At 37.9% G+C, this 18,781-nt stretch overlaps 2 protein-coding genes across 2 annotated transcripts; one reads left to right on the forward strand and one right to left on the reverse strand.

The window, feature by feature from the left end:
* Positions 1-4,244: 4,244 nt before the first annotated feature.
* LOC106135797 (probable sodium-coupled neutral amino acid transporter 6) lies at positions 4,245-9,537 on the forward strand. The gene is made up of 9 exons (XM_060951353.1): positions 4,245-4,440; positions 4,943-5,063; positions 5,635-5,747; positions 6,052-6,184; positions 6,464-6,626; positions 7,021-7,189; positions 7,839-7,964; positions 8,225-8,467; positions 8,573-9,537. Exons 1-9 carry the CDS (start codon positions 4,245-4,247, stop codon positions 8,848-8,850), a joined length of 1,542 nt encoding a protein of 513 aa, XP_060807336.1. The 3' UTR covers positions 8,851-9,537.
* A 56-nt stretch (positions 9,538-9,593) lies between these two features.
* On the reverse strand, positions 9,594-18,703 carry LOC106135992 (malonate--CoA ligase ACSF3, mitochondrial). Its single transcript, XM_060951352.1, has 11 exons — positions 18,388-18,703; positions 17,881-18,018; positions 17,459-17,551; positions 16,858-17,145; positions 15,745-15,922; positions 14,088-14,166; positions 13,470-13,643; positions 12,956-13,159; positions 12,394-12,548; positions 11,609-11,771; positions 9,594-11,046 (listed from the first exon to the last, which is right to left on the reverse strand). The coding sequence occupies exons 1-11, from the start codon at positions 18,533-18,535 to the stop codon at positions 10,759-10,761; spliced, it is 1,908 nt and encodes a 635-aa protein (XP_060807335.1). The 5' UTR covers positions 18,536-18,703; the 3' UTR covers positions 9,594-10,758.
* Between the last annotated feature and the right edge of the window lie 78 nt (positions 18,704-18,781).

The raw sequence follows: 18,781 nt of genomic DNA on the forward strand, positions 1-18,781 counted from the left end.
AAGGCGCACTGGTTTGAATCCCACCACTGTCTTGACTCTTCTCTGATTTACATACATTAGTTTGATGTAAACTTCGTGAATGAACCTGTTCATTCAGTGAAGACGTGGCCTGGAAGACTGAGTCAAAGTCATAAAATTCGAAATTTTGAAGACCAAAGCTCTCTTGGATTCAATGAAAGGTTTCAAATCCGTCACTTACGATATGATTGGCTTGAACAATCCGCGCGGGAAGAAAATTTGCAAGCGCACACTATATTTTTCATAGCAAACAACCACAATGAAGCAAACTTTAGCCAAATCCTCTACATTGTAGTGTATACAAACAATACAAACGAACTAACACTTGTCTCCCCGAATGTACTGATGCACAGTAGACTGGTTTCAATAGGACCTATTACGTTAATCCACAGCTTACTGTCTTTGTCGCCAATCGGCCGTCAGTCCGTTCAGTTTCGTTTTGAATTTGAGTCCACCATACTGCCCTACATACTGGTGATTGAAAAAAAAAATGTTAATTTGAATATGGAAATTAATTTTGAAATTGATGATACCTATCGGAGTCAAGGTATCGCGATGAAGACTTTTTGTTGCCAGTCTTTAAGTTTTAATTTAATAAGTTTAGTGAATTATAAGTGACTATGCAGGTTAAGTGTTAATAAGTACATAATAATCGACGGCCTCTGTGGCGCAGCGGTAGTACGCTTGTCTGTGACACCAAAGGTCCCGGGTTCGAATCCCGGCTAGGGCATGATGAGAAAAGAACTTTCTCTGATTGGCCTGGGTCTTGGATGTTTATCTATATAAGTATTTATTATAAAATATATTATCGTTGAGTTAGTATCTCGTAACACAAGTCTCGAACTTACTTCGAGACTAACTCAATCTGTGTAATTTGTCTTGTATATATTTAAAAAAAAAAAAAAAAAAAAAAAAAAAAATAATCATACATATATACATAGGTAAGTTATTTTTTTACTTACAAGAAGGGGAAAATTATAGTCTATTTAATCCGACATTACGAATTTTTAAAAACTCTAGGAGAAGGAAAAGTTAATGGAAAGAGGAAGATCAAGAATAAAATATTTTCATCATATAAACCAAAAAGTAAACCTTACGACATATGTACATACATACATATTATCACGTCTAGGTATATCCCTTGCGGGGTAGACAAAGCCAACAGTCTTGAAAAGACTAAAAGGCCACGTTCAGCTGTTTGGTTTAATGATAGAATTGAGATTGAAATAGTGACAGGTTGATATCCCATCGCCTACAAGAAGAATTCCAAGTTTATAAGCCTATCCCTTAATCCCTTTTACGAAGGAACGAGATAGAGTGGTCCTATTATTTTTTAATTGATGTCGAGAACCACATGTCACGTTAAAACTAAACGTTACAACATACCAAGAAATAAAATTTAAGAAGACATTACACAACAATTTAAGAAGAAAGAAAATAAGTAAATATAATGTTACTTGACATACCTACGTACATTGTCGTTATGTCGATTCCGGTCGATCGTAACTCTCAATTAAAGATACATAGTTGAATCATGATCTATAGTAAGATCGAAGTGAAACATATTTACGGCTATCATCATCCTCTTGGTGTTAAACCCAGTAACATCATCTCTCTGCAGAGGGACCCGGTTTACGCTTTTGGTTTTTACACGAAGAGACTCCCATCCGTCTCCACAACCATTACAGAGGCAGTATAATATGACATACTTATTGCCTTGGGTCATGGTAACAGTTGCACTTATAAATGTGACTATTCCTATATTAGTTTAAATATTTACCGCTATAATCTTGACGTTTCTCCTATTTATTTGGCGACAATCTTCTTAAAATTGTCTTCTGTGGCTTTATTAACAGAAGAATGTCATAAAATTTGTGGTAGTGGTGCTTAAATTTAGTGGCTTGACATTACACAGAAAAGAGATGAGGCACCTTATCTGAATACATATACATATATAAAAGAAGACACTGACTGACATCAACACACAGCCGAAACCGGTGCATCTAATATAGATTTGAAATTTAGAATGTAGTCCTAGGGGGGACGGAATTAAGTGGGATTTTATGTTTCACGTTCAGCTGTTTGGTAGAATTGAGATTCAAACAGCTGAACGTGGCCTATCAGTCTTTTCAAGACTGTTGGCTCTGACTACCTCGCAAGGAATCATGCGGGCGAAGCCGCCGGCGTAATCTAGTATGCCTTTAATAATGATAAATGATAACTTAAGATAACCCTATCTCGTGCATAATATAAGTATCTCCTTGGCCAACCCATCAATGGCCATCTTGTCAGCCTTGTAAATACGAGATCAAAGCGTCACGTCATTAATTTTTAATTAACTTTGTGACACCATTTTTTTTAAGGAAGTTATAGTACTCGACTATTTTTTAGAATACTTCTAACGCCCTGATCCCACGGGAACAGCGAATTTCCGGGATGAAAGGTAAAGGAACGAGTTGAGGATCTGGTGGGTCAGTCAGGTCACATTAAAAACACCCGATTTTCAGATCAAGGCGTGTCATGTCAGGTCGTCATCTCAGTCCAGTCGATAGTCCTTTTTTTACTAATCTGTCAGTCAGTTTTATTCGTCTAAATGTCAAGCAATGGAGGCTGAACGGCCGCGAAAGTACAATTGGTTACGTTAAGATGGAAAATGCACTTACGTGGTTAGTACGCTTAGAGTGACTGATATTTAAGTAAGGATGTATAAAATTGGTACCTAAACGTACCTAGATTACTTAGTTATTATGTATCCGACTTTGATTTAGCACGATAAGGTAACAAATAAACAAACCATAATGTAGGTAGGTACTTACTTAATTTTTGGTATCAATGTGGGTATTTACATAAACATGCTCAATAAAAAGATTATGGTAACTATTATTTAACAAGCTAATGAAAATGCGCAATTGTAATTGCTTTCGCAAACTGGTTCGTTAAGTACTTTATATTATGATATACTTATTTGGAAGTAGGTACTTACTTTTTTAAGTTTTAAACTTTCTGCTTGTTGTTTTCATCAGAAATATTTTTTTTTTAATTTTGCGTGGTTGTGTACAGTGATAGCATAGAAATCAAAATTCCCAAACTTATTGTTTATGAAGTCTATTAAAATTTTCACTACCATTAACTTTCTTTGTATTTGGGAAGCAAAGGTATGTATGTGTTGAATAAATATAATATTATGCAAGTCTGCTACTGTTTGTAAAAGTAAACTCATTTATTATTTACATGAACAAAATAAAAAAGTTTTTGGTATCTCGGTATGAATTTCCAAATAATTATTGATTGCTTAATCTCGAAGTATAGAAAAACTTTACGTCTCCAGGGTCGGTTCACGAATCAAAAACTTAACACATTTTTGCAATACTTGTGATTGCCTAGATGATAGAAACGATATCAAAACTACAGGTTGCAGAAAACTAAAATTTACCATAAGTATGTTTCAATGAGAAGTGCCCTAAGAGGGGATATCCTGAAATTCCCGTGGGAAATTACGCTTTACGAGCAGAACAGCTGGCAGAATCTTGATGTCACAGACAGCAGCAGCTATTCGTGAAGGTAGTAGGAATTAAAATTATTAGAATTTTTTTTTAATTTAGGTAACTACTTAAGTTAGGTACCTACCTAAATTAAAAAACGTATATTATTTGATATGTGTTTCCCATTCTAGATTCATGCCATGTTCAACTGGTCGCAAGTCTGACCCAATGACGCAAGGTTAAGGTTATTATATCAAACAAGTTTTTTAATTTAACATAAAATAGCTATAGGTAATGCCTTATGGCATTAAGTCAATTTTTTTTTAGGTGCAATGAAGATTTAATATTTAGAAAAAAATATAGGTAGACTTATGTAATTTAATGCTCTTCCACCACTTTCGACATATTGGTTTCCGACCACATACAATTCCTATAGATGATATGGATCTAAAAATTGAATTCACCTAGTGCATCTTACCAATTAGTGTTAGTATGTATCTCTGGTCCGAGTCAGGTTTTTATACTAAGCGACTCCCGTCTGACCTCTGCAACCATGCAGAACTTGATTCAGGATTTATATTGTATTGTGGTTAAAGATCCTGATATGTCAGAATGTGCAGGGTTCCTAAAAATTATTTCACTTGAAACTCGATTCGTCACCATTTTTGACCTTTCACAGGACTGCGATAACGGTATTAATTATATCTAACTCTTCATAATAATTTGTCCCCAGTATAAGGCACGATGAAGCTCCCCCACCTCGAGACTCCGGTCGCGCCTGCCTCCAACTACAAGCAGACAGCGCTGGTGACTCACCATGAGGACTACACCGTGGGTCAGACTACTGGTGGCCTCAGCGTGCTGTTCACTATCCTGTGTATAGTGGACCTATTTGGAGTGTTCCCTGTTATCGCACTGCCGAAGAGCGTCATTTCTTGTGGTAAAATATGTATTCGTGTACTTACTACGGCGCCGTGTGATTCCCGGCACCAATAGAATAGGACTACTCCATCTCTTTCCCATAGATGTCGTAAAAGGCGAGTAAGGGATAAGCTTATAAATTTGTATTCTTCTATAAGGCGATATGTTATCATCCTGTCACTATTTGAATCTCAATTCTATCATTACCTAAGCCAAACGGCTGAACGCGGCTTTACAGTCTTTTGAAGACTTTTGGCTCTGTCTACCACGCAATGGTAATAGACTTGATTATATGTATGTATCTGTACGGTAGGCTCAGAAAATAACTGTGCCAGGTGTATGGGGGAAGGTTGTATCTTCCAACCACACCCACAAAACAGACAACATCGTGGCCAATGGGATCAAAAGTAGTCTCACATACACCTTCTGAAAAAACTGAGTGATGATGACGCTTTTCTGATTAACATGGTTTGTATGATCCTCTAGAAGATGCAAGAGTTAAAATAAACCATTCCTTGCAGGTATTTACGGAGTGCCCCTTGTGATCTCAGTGTTTGGACTTCAGCTGTACACAGCGGTATTACTCGGGAGATGCTGGCTGCTGGCCCAGGAGATCACGCCTGATATCACTGAGAAGAGTCGGTAAGTCTTCACCAACAAAGAAGTCATCTAGGCACTCGAACGAGGTACCTACTTACGTTAAATTTTATTGTAAGTTTGGTAGGATAAGGAGAAGTGCAAAATCAACCACTTAATAAAATAATTACCCCTCCAAGCCTTGCAAATTTGGTATCTATTGTATACTTATATTTTATGTAAGTTTATGCATTTTATATGCATTTTAAAATATTATATTAATGTATTTGTTTATGTATGTATTTCTACAAATAGTTGTGTTTGTGGAGAAAACGCCTGTCACCCTTTCCATCATGTCTCCTATCTCGGGTCTGCTGAAAGAGATTTTTTTTTAAATAAGCAGAACCTATTTTATTCTGTTTCTTAGGTTTATCATTCTCGATGTTTTCTGTGTACATAAATTAGTTAATAATTAAATTAATAACGTCCAAATTGTTACATCCCTTCCTCGCGACAAAAATAATGTCTAATTCCTGGCGTACCTTTGGGAATCTACTTAATTATGTGACTTTCTTTGTTCTTCTCGTACAAAATTAAATGTTGAAAAGATGACATTTTGTAAATCTTTGGTTGACAGGCTTCCGTATGCAGCAGTAGCAGAGTTAGCATACGGAGTGCCGGCACGGAGTCTAGTGATTTTCCTCATCGATGCTGCTGTCTTTGGCGCTGGTGTACCTAATTTTATTCTTGGTAAGGCTACGTCATACTGAGACACTCGAATCGTACTAAACAAGGTCTTTAGACATTGATTAACAGAAAAACAGAGACATAACAAAAAACAGAACTCAGTATCGCACAACTCTTCTTTTGAATTACGTTTCGAAAGATTCTGCCGATGAACACGATCAAAGAGTCGGTTGAGATGGTAGTGCCTTCTATGTATTATCCAACACCTAGTTAACAGGGTAATTAAATCAGATTTAAAAATGATAACACACTGTTTCTTCTGAAGAATATATAATATTGATGATAAGTTCTCTTACACCAATTCCAGCGGCCCAAAGCATGCAGCTATTTTGGTGGAAGATATCCGGCGGGGAAGTTGGTATCTCATACTGCGTGTGGATGCTCATAATCGGTCTTCTCCTGTGTCCAGTCATGTGGTTGGGATCGCCGAAGGATATGAAGTAAGTTGTTTGTTTACGTGATTTTAGTAAATTGTAAATCCTAACCATCCTATTATTAATCAAAACGAATCCAAAGTCTCTCGAAATTGTGAATTTCACAACCGCCAATGCTAAATTGCTAAGTTGTGTTACGATTGGTAGTTCTAAAGTGCCGCGTGCCCTCACGGCTTACATAAAAGACAAAAGACCTCTAGATCAAAGAAGTGATACTTCCTTGAAGTTCGATAACAATGTTGATCGCAAAAACAACGCCAAATACAAACATGACGTAATTTCCAGGCCCCTAGCAGTAACATCAGTAGTAATAGTGAGCACGGTCGCAATTTGCACGTGGACCTGCATACTGCAGGACGATGTGTCTCCGCCCAGCTCTGGTGGCCTGCTGGAGTACCAGCCCAGTGTGGAGGACTTCCTCGTGGCGTATGGGATCATTGCTTTCCAAGTAAGTTCATTGTACCCACATAGCTTCATTCGCGTTGGAAATCTTGTGTTGCCATTAGCAGTATTTCGAGCACAGCACAAAAGGAAAGATCTTTCGCTTGGTCTGGAGTACCGTGGCTCTAAATATTGCATTTAAAGTTGATTTTTTGCTAGAATTCTAAGGAACTTAGAAATCGCTATTATGTACAAAAGGCAGCCTTATTGCGTTATGCAATATCTTCCAAGCAATCACAATATCACGAAATACCTTGAAAATAGAATTTAGTTCGTCGAAATTATAAACATAAATGAAAACATAGACCAAACAAAATATAAATCAGATAATTGCGTAACTAAAGTAGGTGTTCCACAAGGAACTATATTGGGGCCTCCCAAAAAAAACAACATTTTTCCAGTTCGACATCCACCCCCTTCTTCTGACAATACAAGTGGACATGAAGGACAGTCGCAAGATCAACGTCGCGGTGCTGGGCGGGTTCTGCGTCACCATCACCATGTTCACGATCACCACCGCGCTCGCCGCGCTCAGGTACGGCGGGGACGTCCACAACAACATTCTGCAAGGTGAGCACCATGATAATATACCGTGTGGTTCCCGGCACCAATTAATAGGACCACTCCATCTCGCACCCATGGATGTCTTGAAATGCGACTAAGGGATAGGGATATAAACTTGGGATTCTTCTTGTAGGCGATGGGCTAGCAACCTGTCACTATTTGAATCTCAATTCAATCATTAAGCCAGAAAGATTAGAACAGCTTAACATGTCCTATCAGTCTTTTCAAGAATGTTGGCTCTGTCTACTCCGCAAGGGATGGAGACGTGATTAGATGTATGTTGTACTTACATAACACCACCGCTTCATCCGAGGTGGGAGAAAGGTAGGTAGATTACTTCATCCTTCCACTTGCTATTAACCATGTATACATAGATGACATCACAGGTCTGCCCCAGTAGGGTAATCAGAACCTACATTCTCGAACTTACCACGATCCCTGTTCATACATACATATCGTCACGGCTCTTCTCTAGAGGGGTCGGTAGAGACTTTATCCTGTAGGGGTCGTGGCAAGTGGAAAGATGTGATCTCAACCTACCCTCCTTTTCTAGAGAACACCAAGAGATATCCCGAAATTATCACTGGAACGATTAAATAACTAGTTTCTTCTTTCTTTTTCAATAGATTAACCTAGATGATGTCCTTGTTGACAGGTATACCACCGTCGTATACACTTTACATGGTGGCTCTGCTGGTGACCATCCAACTCTGCTTGTCCAGTGCCGTTGGAAACTCCGCTCTCTTTCAGCATATTGAAGAGCTCCTCAAAATTCCTAAAGGTTTGTTCAATTTACTTTAATGCATGATTTAAATAAATATATATATAATCGTAAATGATTCAAAATGTGGAAAACAATGGAGGATAGATTAATTACGAATACCTATGAATCATTTTAACCGGTTAAGAAATGCTCTATTGCGAAATTGGATCCGGATGAAAAAATACTGTAATTGGGATGTGGAAGGCACAGATAGGTTTTAGGTCAGCAGAAATAAATTGTAGGTAAAAATTAAAATTAAACTACGAATCATTTTACAGATTTCTGCATAAGAAGATGCTTACTGCGCTCCGGCATTGTCGCAGTCGCCGTGTTCCTGGGAGAATCAGTGCCGCGATTCGATCTCGTCATGGGCCTCATCGGGTCCACTTTAACAGGACCACTTATGTTCATCCTGCCCCCACTATTCTTCTTAAAACTTTGCTACATGAAGACCAATCTAATAAACAAGGAATGCACTTCAATAAATTACAATAGGTTCACATCAAACGTTCAAAATGGCGGTTCGAACGGCGTTCAAAATGGGCGCGCGATAACACAAAATGGCCGGCAAAATGGTTCGCAAAATGGCCGGCAAAATGGTACACAAAATGGCGGACACAATTTAGGTGGAAATGGCGCGTCAACGCAACTTTTAACCCCATTCCATAGTAACTATCAAACGTTTACTAATTACAATAGGATCGGGGAACTAGACGGTTATACAATTAAATGGTATGATATAGTTTTAGCTGTAACTGTGATGTTGATGGGTATAGCTGCGACTATTTTGGCTACATATTCTAGTTGGGCGGATGCGATCAGCTACGCCACTTTTACTCCGCCATGTTTGGTGAACGCTACGGCGGCGGCTAGGAACTTTTTACAATATCAACCTAGTTTTTAACATATTTTGTGTATTATTATAATAGTACCAATGTAGGTACAGAACGGACACTTATCTAATTTTGATGTTCTATAAGAGAACATTTGTGTTGTTCTATGTTGCGTAGAGGCAACGGGGAGAATTATCAAAGTGTGATTTTAGCTATTCAGTAAATTAGTTTCTACCTGTTCTTCTAAGTGTTACTGGCAAGGCTTAAACTACTAAAAATTGAATAAATAAATGAAGAATGTCTAGACACTTTTCAATTAATACTGACTGACAGCAAATTAAATTTTTCCCCAAATGAAATAATGTATGATGGGAGAAATATATCATATTTTAAATACTTAATTGGAAATTGTAAATAGATCTGAATTAGAATAAATAATTTGAATATGTTATAAGAATACTCGTACCTACATATTGACACAGAATAGTTTTTATGATAACTATAACTTACTAATATTACACTTGCTGTCTCTTATTAGTCTAGAAAATTACTTTGTGTGTGAGAGAGATAGCTAAAGAGTCCAGACGATTTAGCTTGATATATAATTGTATACCATTAAAGGTACCTATACAAATTGACTACTTACTAAATATACCTGCCTCTTCCTATTCTAAGCGACTAACAAGAAAAAGAGAAAGATATAGCTGGAGTGGAAAATAAAGAATGGAATCTTCCATATATTTTATGTGTGTGTTAGTATGCCAATTATTGTGATATAAGTATTATAATTAAATAAAACGAATTTAATAACAATTAAATGTCTTTTATTAAACAATCAGTCAAAGAAAGGCGTTTGTATTATGACTACCTATCACATTAAATATTTAAAATATTCAACTAGTGACTGTACTTTTCGGAAAAAATAACATTTAAAAAAAAGCAACAATATATTTGTGACTAATTTGTGAATAACAGTTTACAGGCACTTTTTCATTTAACCATACATTTTAAAAGCAAACAATATAAGTAAATAACCTTAACAAGTACGGTACAATTCTATAATATTGAATGAAATATCAACCTCATATTATTATGCGTAAATTTCTGTAGGTATGTACCCAAACATTAAATCACAGATTTAAATATTCAACTTTTTAAAGGTGACTGTCAACATAACGTCTTTGAAATAGTTAATAATTAACTTGAAAATCGTTTAACGAAGTCTTTCCGTGGGCTGATCTACATACTAACTGGAATACTACACTTTCTAATTACACCAATAAGTTGAGAGGTGCAGTGCAGGGGGACTGAAAAGATCATTCTTAGAAATTGTTTTATGCTTATTTTTTCTATTCGTGCCGGACACCACACGGATTCATTTCAATCTATTTGAATCTCAATTCTATCATTAAGCCAAACAGCTGAACGTGGCCTTTCAGACTTTTGAAGACTGTTGGCTATGTCTACCCCGCAAGGGATATGAACGTGATTATATGTTATGTATGTTTTCTTATTTTTTTTAATTGGAAGATTGTACTCTCGTAACCCAGAAAATAACACTCATAAACATCGATAAACAAGTAAGTACCTACCTACCATTTTCATATAATCTTTTGTGCTAAAACAATTCAACATAATTTTATCCGTTCTTTATCATTAAAAACCTAATTAAAATTTAAAATCATCAAGTAAAAAAAACAACGCAACCACTATTTATAGTAAAAAAAAATATGTAAAAATAAAATTTAAGTAACGCCAACAAACAAGTATAACTAATCTACCAGAACGCCAACAAACAACTTATGTGACCAATATTTGTGACCAATGTGTACCCCAACTATCTCAAATAAAAATATAAAATAGCAAATTCGAATCCATAATCAACTTCAAATAAAATTTGTGACCAACTTCCAAGCGAACAATCATGATTTCAAATATATCATCCAACATTTGTGACCAACATTAACAAATCAACAACCTTACTTCTTACCCTTCATACTCAGTTCTTTCGCGTACAATTTCCTTATCTCCTTCTTATCTAGCTTGCCCATAGCATTCCTGGGCATCTCTTTAACTATGACCATTGTTTTCGGCAGTTGGTAAGGTGCAAGACGCTTCCCTGCCTCGTCTTTGAGTTCTTTCAGTGTAAGTTTGGCTTTATCTTTGAGAACTACAACTGCGGTGACAATTTCTCCGTAACTTTCATCTTCAACGCCCAACACGGCGACGTCTGCTACGCTCGGATGTTCTAGAAGGGCTGATTCTACCTGTAATCAAATATAGCAACTTTCATGCCTACCTTAATTTAGCTGTTAGCAACGCGAGCGTCCGTGGTCGAATCGGTAAGGTGCCCGGTTAAAATGCGTGATGCGCATAAAGGCACAGGTTCAAATCCCACCTCGGCCATGTACCGATGACTATTTAAAAAAGTTATGTACATTAGTTTGAATACTAACCGATGCTCTTACGGTGAGGGAAAATATCGTGAGGAAACCTGCACATTCAGGCAACTGGATGCGTAAACATCGATACAATACGGATATATAGTACGGTTTACCTGCAAAGGTTTGCGGAGGTCAGATGTTCGTAGCTTCGTGTAAAAACCTTGACTCACCAAATCCAGGATCCATGGTCAAAGGCATGCCCCGGGCTCCTCTCTACAGTGATGAGGATGCAACCGGGACTAAAGCCGGGAGGAAAACATTAAGCCATTCAGCTGAACGTGAACTTCTCGTCTTTTCAAGATTGCTGGCCCTGTCTACCCTGCAGAGGACACAGACATGATAATATGAATAAAATGAATGTGTAATTATATATGTATGTATATACCTGTAATGCGCTGACTTTATAACCACCAGTCTTGATAATATCTATAGACGTCCGTCCCAGAATCCGGAACTTGCCATCGGCGAACAGGACGGTGTCACCCGTACGGAACCAGCCGTCCGGGGTGAAGTCAGTCGACGATACAGCCAGCGGACGGTTCAGATACCTGGACATGTAGAGATGCAGTATTTTTGGGTTTAGTTCCCATGCAAAAGTTGCGGAGGTCAGACGAACGTCCGGAGTGAAGTCAGTCAAAGATACGGCCAGCGGATGGATCACACGCATTGTATGACGGCTTCTGTGGCGCAGCGGTAGTGCGCTTGTCTGTGACATCGGAGGTCTCGGGTTAGAATCCCGGCCAGGGCATGATGAGAAACGAACTTTCTCTCATTGTCCTGGGTCTTGGATGTTTATCTATATAAGAATTTATTATAAATATAGTATCGTTGAGTTAGTATCTTGTAACACAGGTTTCGAACTTACTTCGAGGCTAACTCAATCTGTGTAATTTGTCCCGTATATATTTATTTATTTGTATGCTTACAGGTTACTGGAACTAACGCCAGAAGGACAATGAAAGTTAACACAAAGACACACAGACATTTTACAGAGTGCTTTGATTAATTCGGGCACATCCTGGCAAAAGATCAGGTCAAGAGTACCCGAAACCGACGAACTTGCACGAAGAGACTTATGAATGTGGATAAAGTGAAAGTATGCAGAAGAAACAAGAAAGATGTAATCTCCGTCTCCCCTTCGGAAAAAAATTTACCCAGATGATAAATTACCTACTAAACACGCTCGGTCCCTTCAACAGCAGTTCGCCCTGATAGGAGCCATCTTGGCTCTTTACGTGCTCGGTGACCTTCGGCGGAGGCCACTCGTACTTGGCGGGCTCGCTACCGTGCTCCTTGGCTGTTAAACCTAGACGCTCTAGTGATATCTGTGGAAATTATTTCTTAATTTTCAATATTTTTTAATATGCTACTATCACAGACGGTTAGAGCAGACTCAATTACAGGGACTTGTCTCACTCTTTTGTAGTCACAGAAATGTAGTCACAGACAGACCCAAAACTTGTTAACTAATACTGTAGGATGATTGAAAAATAACAAATCATAAAGACTTTGTATACAAAAAAAAAAGAACTTCTACGTACCTATTACTTACAAGTTTTTTTACAGAGGGTATTTAACACTTAGCCTGCCATAGTAGATTTGCTAATACAAAGATTATATACCTGTCAGTCACCGGTGACTGACATGGCAGGCTATGTGTTAAAATACTCGTATCAGAAAGAATGTATTGATACAAAAAGCAAAAATGTATTTAAACAAAAAGCTAAATCACCTGTGTGTCAGCCATGTCAGTTTCCACGGTGACCACCGGCTTCAACATCTGATCCGATTCGTGTACGGCGATCGCGGCGGCCACGCCCGGCAGCGGGGCGCCCACCGCGCCCACCGTGCGGCCGGCGGCGGCGCGGTAAGGGTTGCTGAGCGCCATACCGCACTCCGACATGCCGTAGCGTTCCAGCAATCGCATGCCGGATATCTATAGAGCCATTTTATTTATTTATTTATGTACACAAAATTATATACAGGAGATGATGATGATGATACAGAGAGGATGAATATATATTGCACAAAAATATACAAATAGTGCACATAGTTTCAGAATTTATTTATTTATACACACTTAAATATATATATATAGAGTAGACTATGTGTACTATTTGGATATATTTTTTCACTTTTGATTATTTTTTCGTGTTTTTACTTACTAACTACGAGTAAAATGTAAAGCGATACACCAGACACCCTGTATATAAATAAGGATACCTATCTTCACACGTTATAATTACCTTCTCCCACTTGTGGAACAGCGAGGCGGGCAGCGGCGCGGAGCCGGCGCACATGAGCCGCATCCGGCTGAGCGTCGCGCGAACATACTCCGCTTGTTTCTGCGCCGCGAACATCTTGTCGTGGTCGGCGGCTAGGCGCGCGTACATAGCCGGCACGCCGTGGAACACCGTCACCTTTTGTTAAGTATACATACGTACATACATATGGTCACGACTATATCCCTTGCGGGGTAGAGTCTTGAAAAGACTGATAGGCCACGTTCAGCTGTTTGGCTTAATGATAGAATTGAGTTTTAAATAGTGACAGGTTGATAGACTGTCGCGTAAAAAAAGTATCCCAAGTTTGTAAGTCTATCCCTTTGTCGCCTTTTACGACATCCATGGGAAAGAGATAGAATGGTCCTATTCTTTTTTATATTGGTGCCGGGAACCACACAGCACTTATGTTAAGTATACGATAATAACAGCTAATGTGTAGGTAACGACTAAAATAGATATAAAAATCGAAGATCACTAGAGATTCCCGCGAAAACGCGAAATAACGAGATTTCACATTGTACGCCGGTAAAGTCTTATATTAAAAAAAATATCAAGTCTTCAAAGAATACAGAATAATACCTTGGCTTCTTCGCGCTCGCCCATGCCAAGGAGACACGACCACACCTTGTGAGACACGAACGAGGGCAGCATTCGGATCCTACGGTAAAAAGAATTATTATTAATCTTAAATAAGTGTTACAACGCGATTTTCAATGGATGCCAGCGTATTCCCTTCGAGCAATATTTATTAGCCTTTCCTTTGATTGACTTTTACAAACTTGACAACTTTGACGGCCTCTGTGGCGCAGCGGTATATCGTTGAGTTAGTATCTCGTAACACAAGTCTGGAACTTACTTCGAGGCTAAATCAATCTGTGTAATTTGTCCAAAAAAAAAAAAAAAATACATGGGAAGAGTAGCAGCTAGCATGCAGTAACCCAGCTTGTTACGGTTTGTTAGCTTGTTCGCTTACATACCTTATTATTTTACATTTCAATAAATTAAATTTGAGTTATTTTTATTAGTAGCTGTGCCCGCGACTCCGTCCGCGTGGAATAGTTATTTTGGGCATCATTGAAGCCCTCAAAGATGAATAATTTCCCACGTGTTTTTTTTCACATTTTCCATTATTTCCTCGCACCTAATAGTTGCAGCGTGATATTATATAAAAGTCTAAAGCCTTCCTCGATAAATGGTCTGTTCAACACAAAAATATTTTTTTAATTCGAACCAGTAGTTCCTGAGATTAACGCGTTCAAACAAACAAACAAACTCTTCGGCTTTATAACATTAGTATAGATTCCTTTTGTGCAGCACCTAAGTTATACATTAATTAATCTATCCCGCTGCCAATACATTTTAGTGGTACACTTTACGGAAAAAACTGCAAGAACTTTGGGTTTGATCTCGAGCATTGAAATTTAAATATATGTCTAGATGTGATATCTAATGTGTGATATAAAATGGTAATTAAATCATAGAGAATAATGAAAAATTGTATCTATTGCACTATTACCGCCATCTATGATTTAAGATGTGCAACTTTAAAGGTCAACTAAACGAACATACATACATACATAAAACCACGCCTTTTTCCCGGAGAGGCAGGCAGAGACTACATCTTTCCACTTGCCACGATCTCTTCATACTTAGTATTTGTTTGTTTGTTACCGCTTCTTCTGCACTGACGCCTTGGAAGCGGCAGTAAACTTAGTTTTTAAGTAATTTATTTGACGTCAACCAAGTTGTTAAACCATACGACAATTATTAAGCGATATAATAGTATCCTATAATAATGAATAAAAAATTTTGAATTTTTTTGAATTTTGAATTTGATTCAAAAACAAAAAAAATATATAAGAAATATTTCGCTAGTATATTATTATGTTGATTTCCAATTTTTTCTCCTAAAACGCATCAAGGCACAACCGTTGGGTCTAGAGAATTTAAATTTGTCATGCAGATTCCTTTTGTGGTCTAGGGGTGCACGAATAGAGGATTTCTACGAGAACAGATGAGGAAACACATTGTGAGTGAGGAAACTTGCACACTCAGACAACAAGCTGAGAAACCATGATCCAATACAAAATTAGGTTCCGCTGCAAGAATTACAGCGGACAGATAGGAGTCGCTTCGTTTAAAAAACCTGGGTCACCCGATCCAGGGTCACTACACGCACCCACCTCCTATGCAAAGAGGTGGGGATGTTCCCAGGGCTGACAGGAGGAAGTCTCACCTGGCACCAGCAGCTAGAGAGGCGTTGAGAGAGTTGAGTTGTCCGTGTATGTGATGCAAGGGCAGCGTGTGCAGAACTACATCGCTACAGCTGTACTGCCAGGCGTGGTGCAGAGCCGACACCTGGCTGTGCAGCATGCTGTGCGTCCATACCACGCCCTTGGGCTTGCTCGTTGTGCCTGTGAACGTCAATAAAATAACGACCTTATTATAAGTGTCTACTTCTTCTTTTTGCTTGCGTGGTTGCGCAGACGAGGTACACGGAGAGGTGTTCGGCGGGTCGTATTCTTTCCCGAGGATTATTCTCTTAGTGATGTGTAGAGATCGGATATTCGGATGCATATTTACCTAAAGTTGGCGTGTTGGGTTAGTATGGAACGTACTTCTGTACCTCAAAAATTCCGGGACTCGGCATTGATACACTCAATGTTCTAATTCTGTATTCAAATGCAAATTTACCTAAATGTGAGGTGTTGGCTTAGTATGAAACGCATTTTTGTAGCACAAAAATTCCGGGATTTCGTGATACATAAGTTTAATATGATCATCCATCATTTATAAAGGTGTTTATCATACCTAATATACGATAAGTTCCAAAATATTAGTTTAGGTAAATATGCATCCGATTATTCGATCTCTAGTGATGTGCTTCAATTCTGCTGGTTACAGACGATGCGAGTACACTGGACCATGTTAGACTTAGTAGCTTTTTTGATCAGGTCAGTCCAGCGAGTTCGTGAACGGCCGCTTGTTCTCTAGCCTTCCACCTGGCCCTGAATTACCAGTCTCTCCATCGAGTTCTCATTTCGGGAAATGTGACCAAAGAACTTTAGTATTCGTTATTAATTATAAGTGTATTAAACTTTAAATACAAAAGGTTTCCTGCTGTTTCGCTCATAATGGCCATTTCGGTTGATATGGTGCGCTTTGATAGGCTCAAATATTTTCACGCCATACAAAAATAAGACTTCTGCACAGGTATAACTTATAAAAGCGGGAATACTGTAGATATGGGATATGAACCTAGGTATTTTTTATCTGTAAAATACCTTAACTATCATCTAACAACAGTAGTGACAATAAAATCCCCACAATAACATCAGAGCACACTTACCACTGGTATAAATAATAAGCGCCTCACTCTCTCCATACCAAGCGTTAGATCTTCCCACATCGGCCAAACATTCCTCAGGCTTTGGTTTTAAGAAAGAAGTATTCGGTTGGTACAACTGCGCAGCCACCTCTTTATCCCTGCCAGTGACCATGAAAGGGTTCTTCAGCTCCTCCGTGATTGGCTGGAGTATTTTCTCATAGTCTTGAGTGCATATTGTTAGAACTGAACCGCTGTCTGTTATGAAGTATTTGAGCATCTCTGCCGGGTGGATTGGGGTTAAGGGCACCGCTGAAAAAGTGTTATTTTTGTATAATAAAATAATAAACTTAACCTTTACTTTGAAGCTAGTTTCATGTGTACTTTGTCCCATATATATTTACATTTCAAGAAACTTCTGTCTCTTTTATTAAACAATTGATAAGCATAGTAAATTTATACTCATTCGTCACGTAATTTATTAGATTTGTGTAATTTAAAAATATTTAATTAAATTGTGTGTGTATTCAGTGCAGTTACGATATTGAATCTGTCTTATATAAGTACTGTCTTATTCATAATCAGCCTTACATATTGTTTTATGTAGAAACTGTCTTATGCTCACCTATGTTCCCTGACATCCATATAGCCCACTGTACAATGACGTGTGACGCATCATTACTGCACATGTATGTGATTGTTCTTTCCGTCTCGCCAACTAAAAAAAAAGAATATGTTTAACATTCTTATTATTATCTGGATTAATTGACATGTTCTTGTTTGTAATATCTTTATTCCATAGAAATGTACACAGTTACAAGAATTTGTATAAGAGGAAGTAAGAATAAGAGAAATCAGAATAAATAAATAACTTGTAATAGCAGAATTATCCCTAGAAGAGATCTCTTCTACTCAAACAGCAAATAGTAAAAAAAATCATTAATAATAATAAAAAAAACTCCTAGTCAAAAAGATAAAAAGAAAGCCAACAATTTTGACTTTTACAAATTTGGCCTATTTATTAAAATGGTCTAGACCCAATCTTACAAAGTTGTGTGGAGATTTCTTTGCTAAGCAAAGTGGCTGCCTGGTACAACCCAGCATATGTGTAGATGCCGATTTCATCTTGTAATGCGATGCGGGTGGGAAATAGCAGGGCTCGCCGGAACACTGGTACAACACCACCTAAAAAATTAAAAAACTTTTTCAAATGAATATCATTTACCATGTACTTTCAAATAGAATCACCCACTTTTCTGTAGAAGTGAAATTGGCAAACCTGTTGAAGAAAATGGGCACTAAAAGGTACAAAATCACCCGCAAAAAACGTTACCCCCGCTTCAGGCAACAGCACCATAACCCAATGCTTCAGCCTAGTAGCCTGGAGAAGAACAGCTCTCATATTTATTGCGTGAAAGACTATCGCTCTCCCGTTTCACGTCATATTAAAAAGCGAAATTTGTGCAGACCAAATAAATAAAAAGTGTACCTACAGACTTATCAAAATTGAATTATAGGCTGATAAATGACTGTTGACTGATAACAGATGCTCACCAGCTTTTATGTCTTGGTTGAATTTATTCACCAATTCTATATTAACATCCTCCTTTGCCACAACATTTGTACTTTTATAAGTAGCGATACATACAGGTCTTCGTAGGAGCCGGTTGAATAATCTCACACTTCGCAGAGACAATTCCATACTATATTCTTAAGACGTCGAATAGTTTGGTGGACAACGCTTAAGAAAATTGTTCCCACTACGTCGTTTTGATTATGATAATGGAATAATATGGTCACAAATAAATGAAATGATAAAGTTATCGCAATTCAAGTTTCGACTTATAATTTTCTGATAGATGTCAAAATCAGCTGGTGAATTCAAGCGAGACCGCTACGAAACTAAACTTTTTCACAAATTAATTCTTAACATTATTTTTAATATTTT

Source organism: Amyelois transitella, chromosome 24 (genome assembly GCF_032362555.1).
Source record: "Amyelois transitella isolate CPQ chromosome 24, ilAmyTran1.1, whole genome shotgun sequence".
NCBI classification, from domain to species: domain Eukaryota; kingdom Metazoa; phylum Arthropoda; class Insecta; order Lepidoptera; family Pyralidae; genus Amyelois; species Amyelois transitella.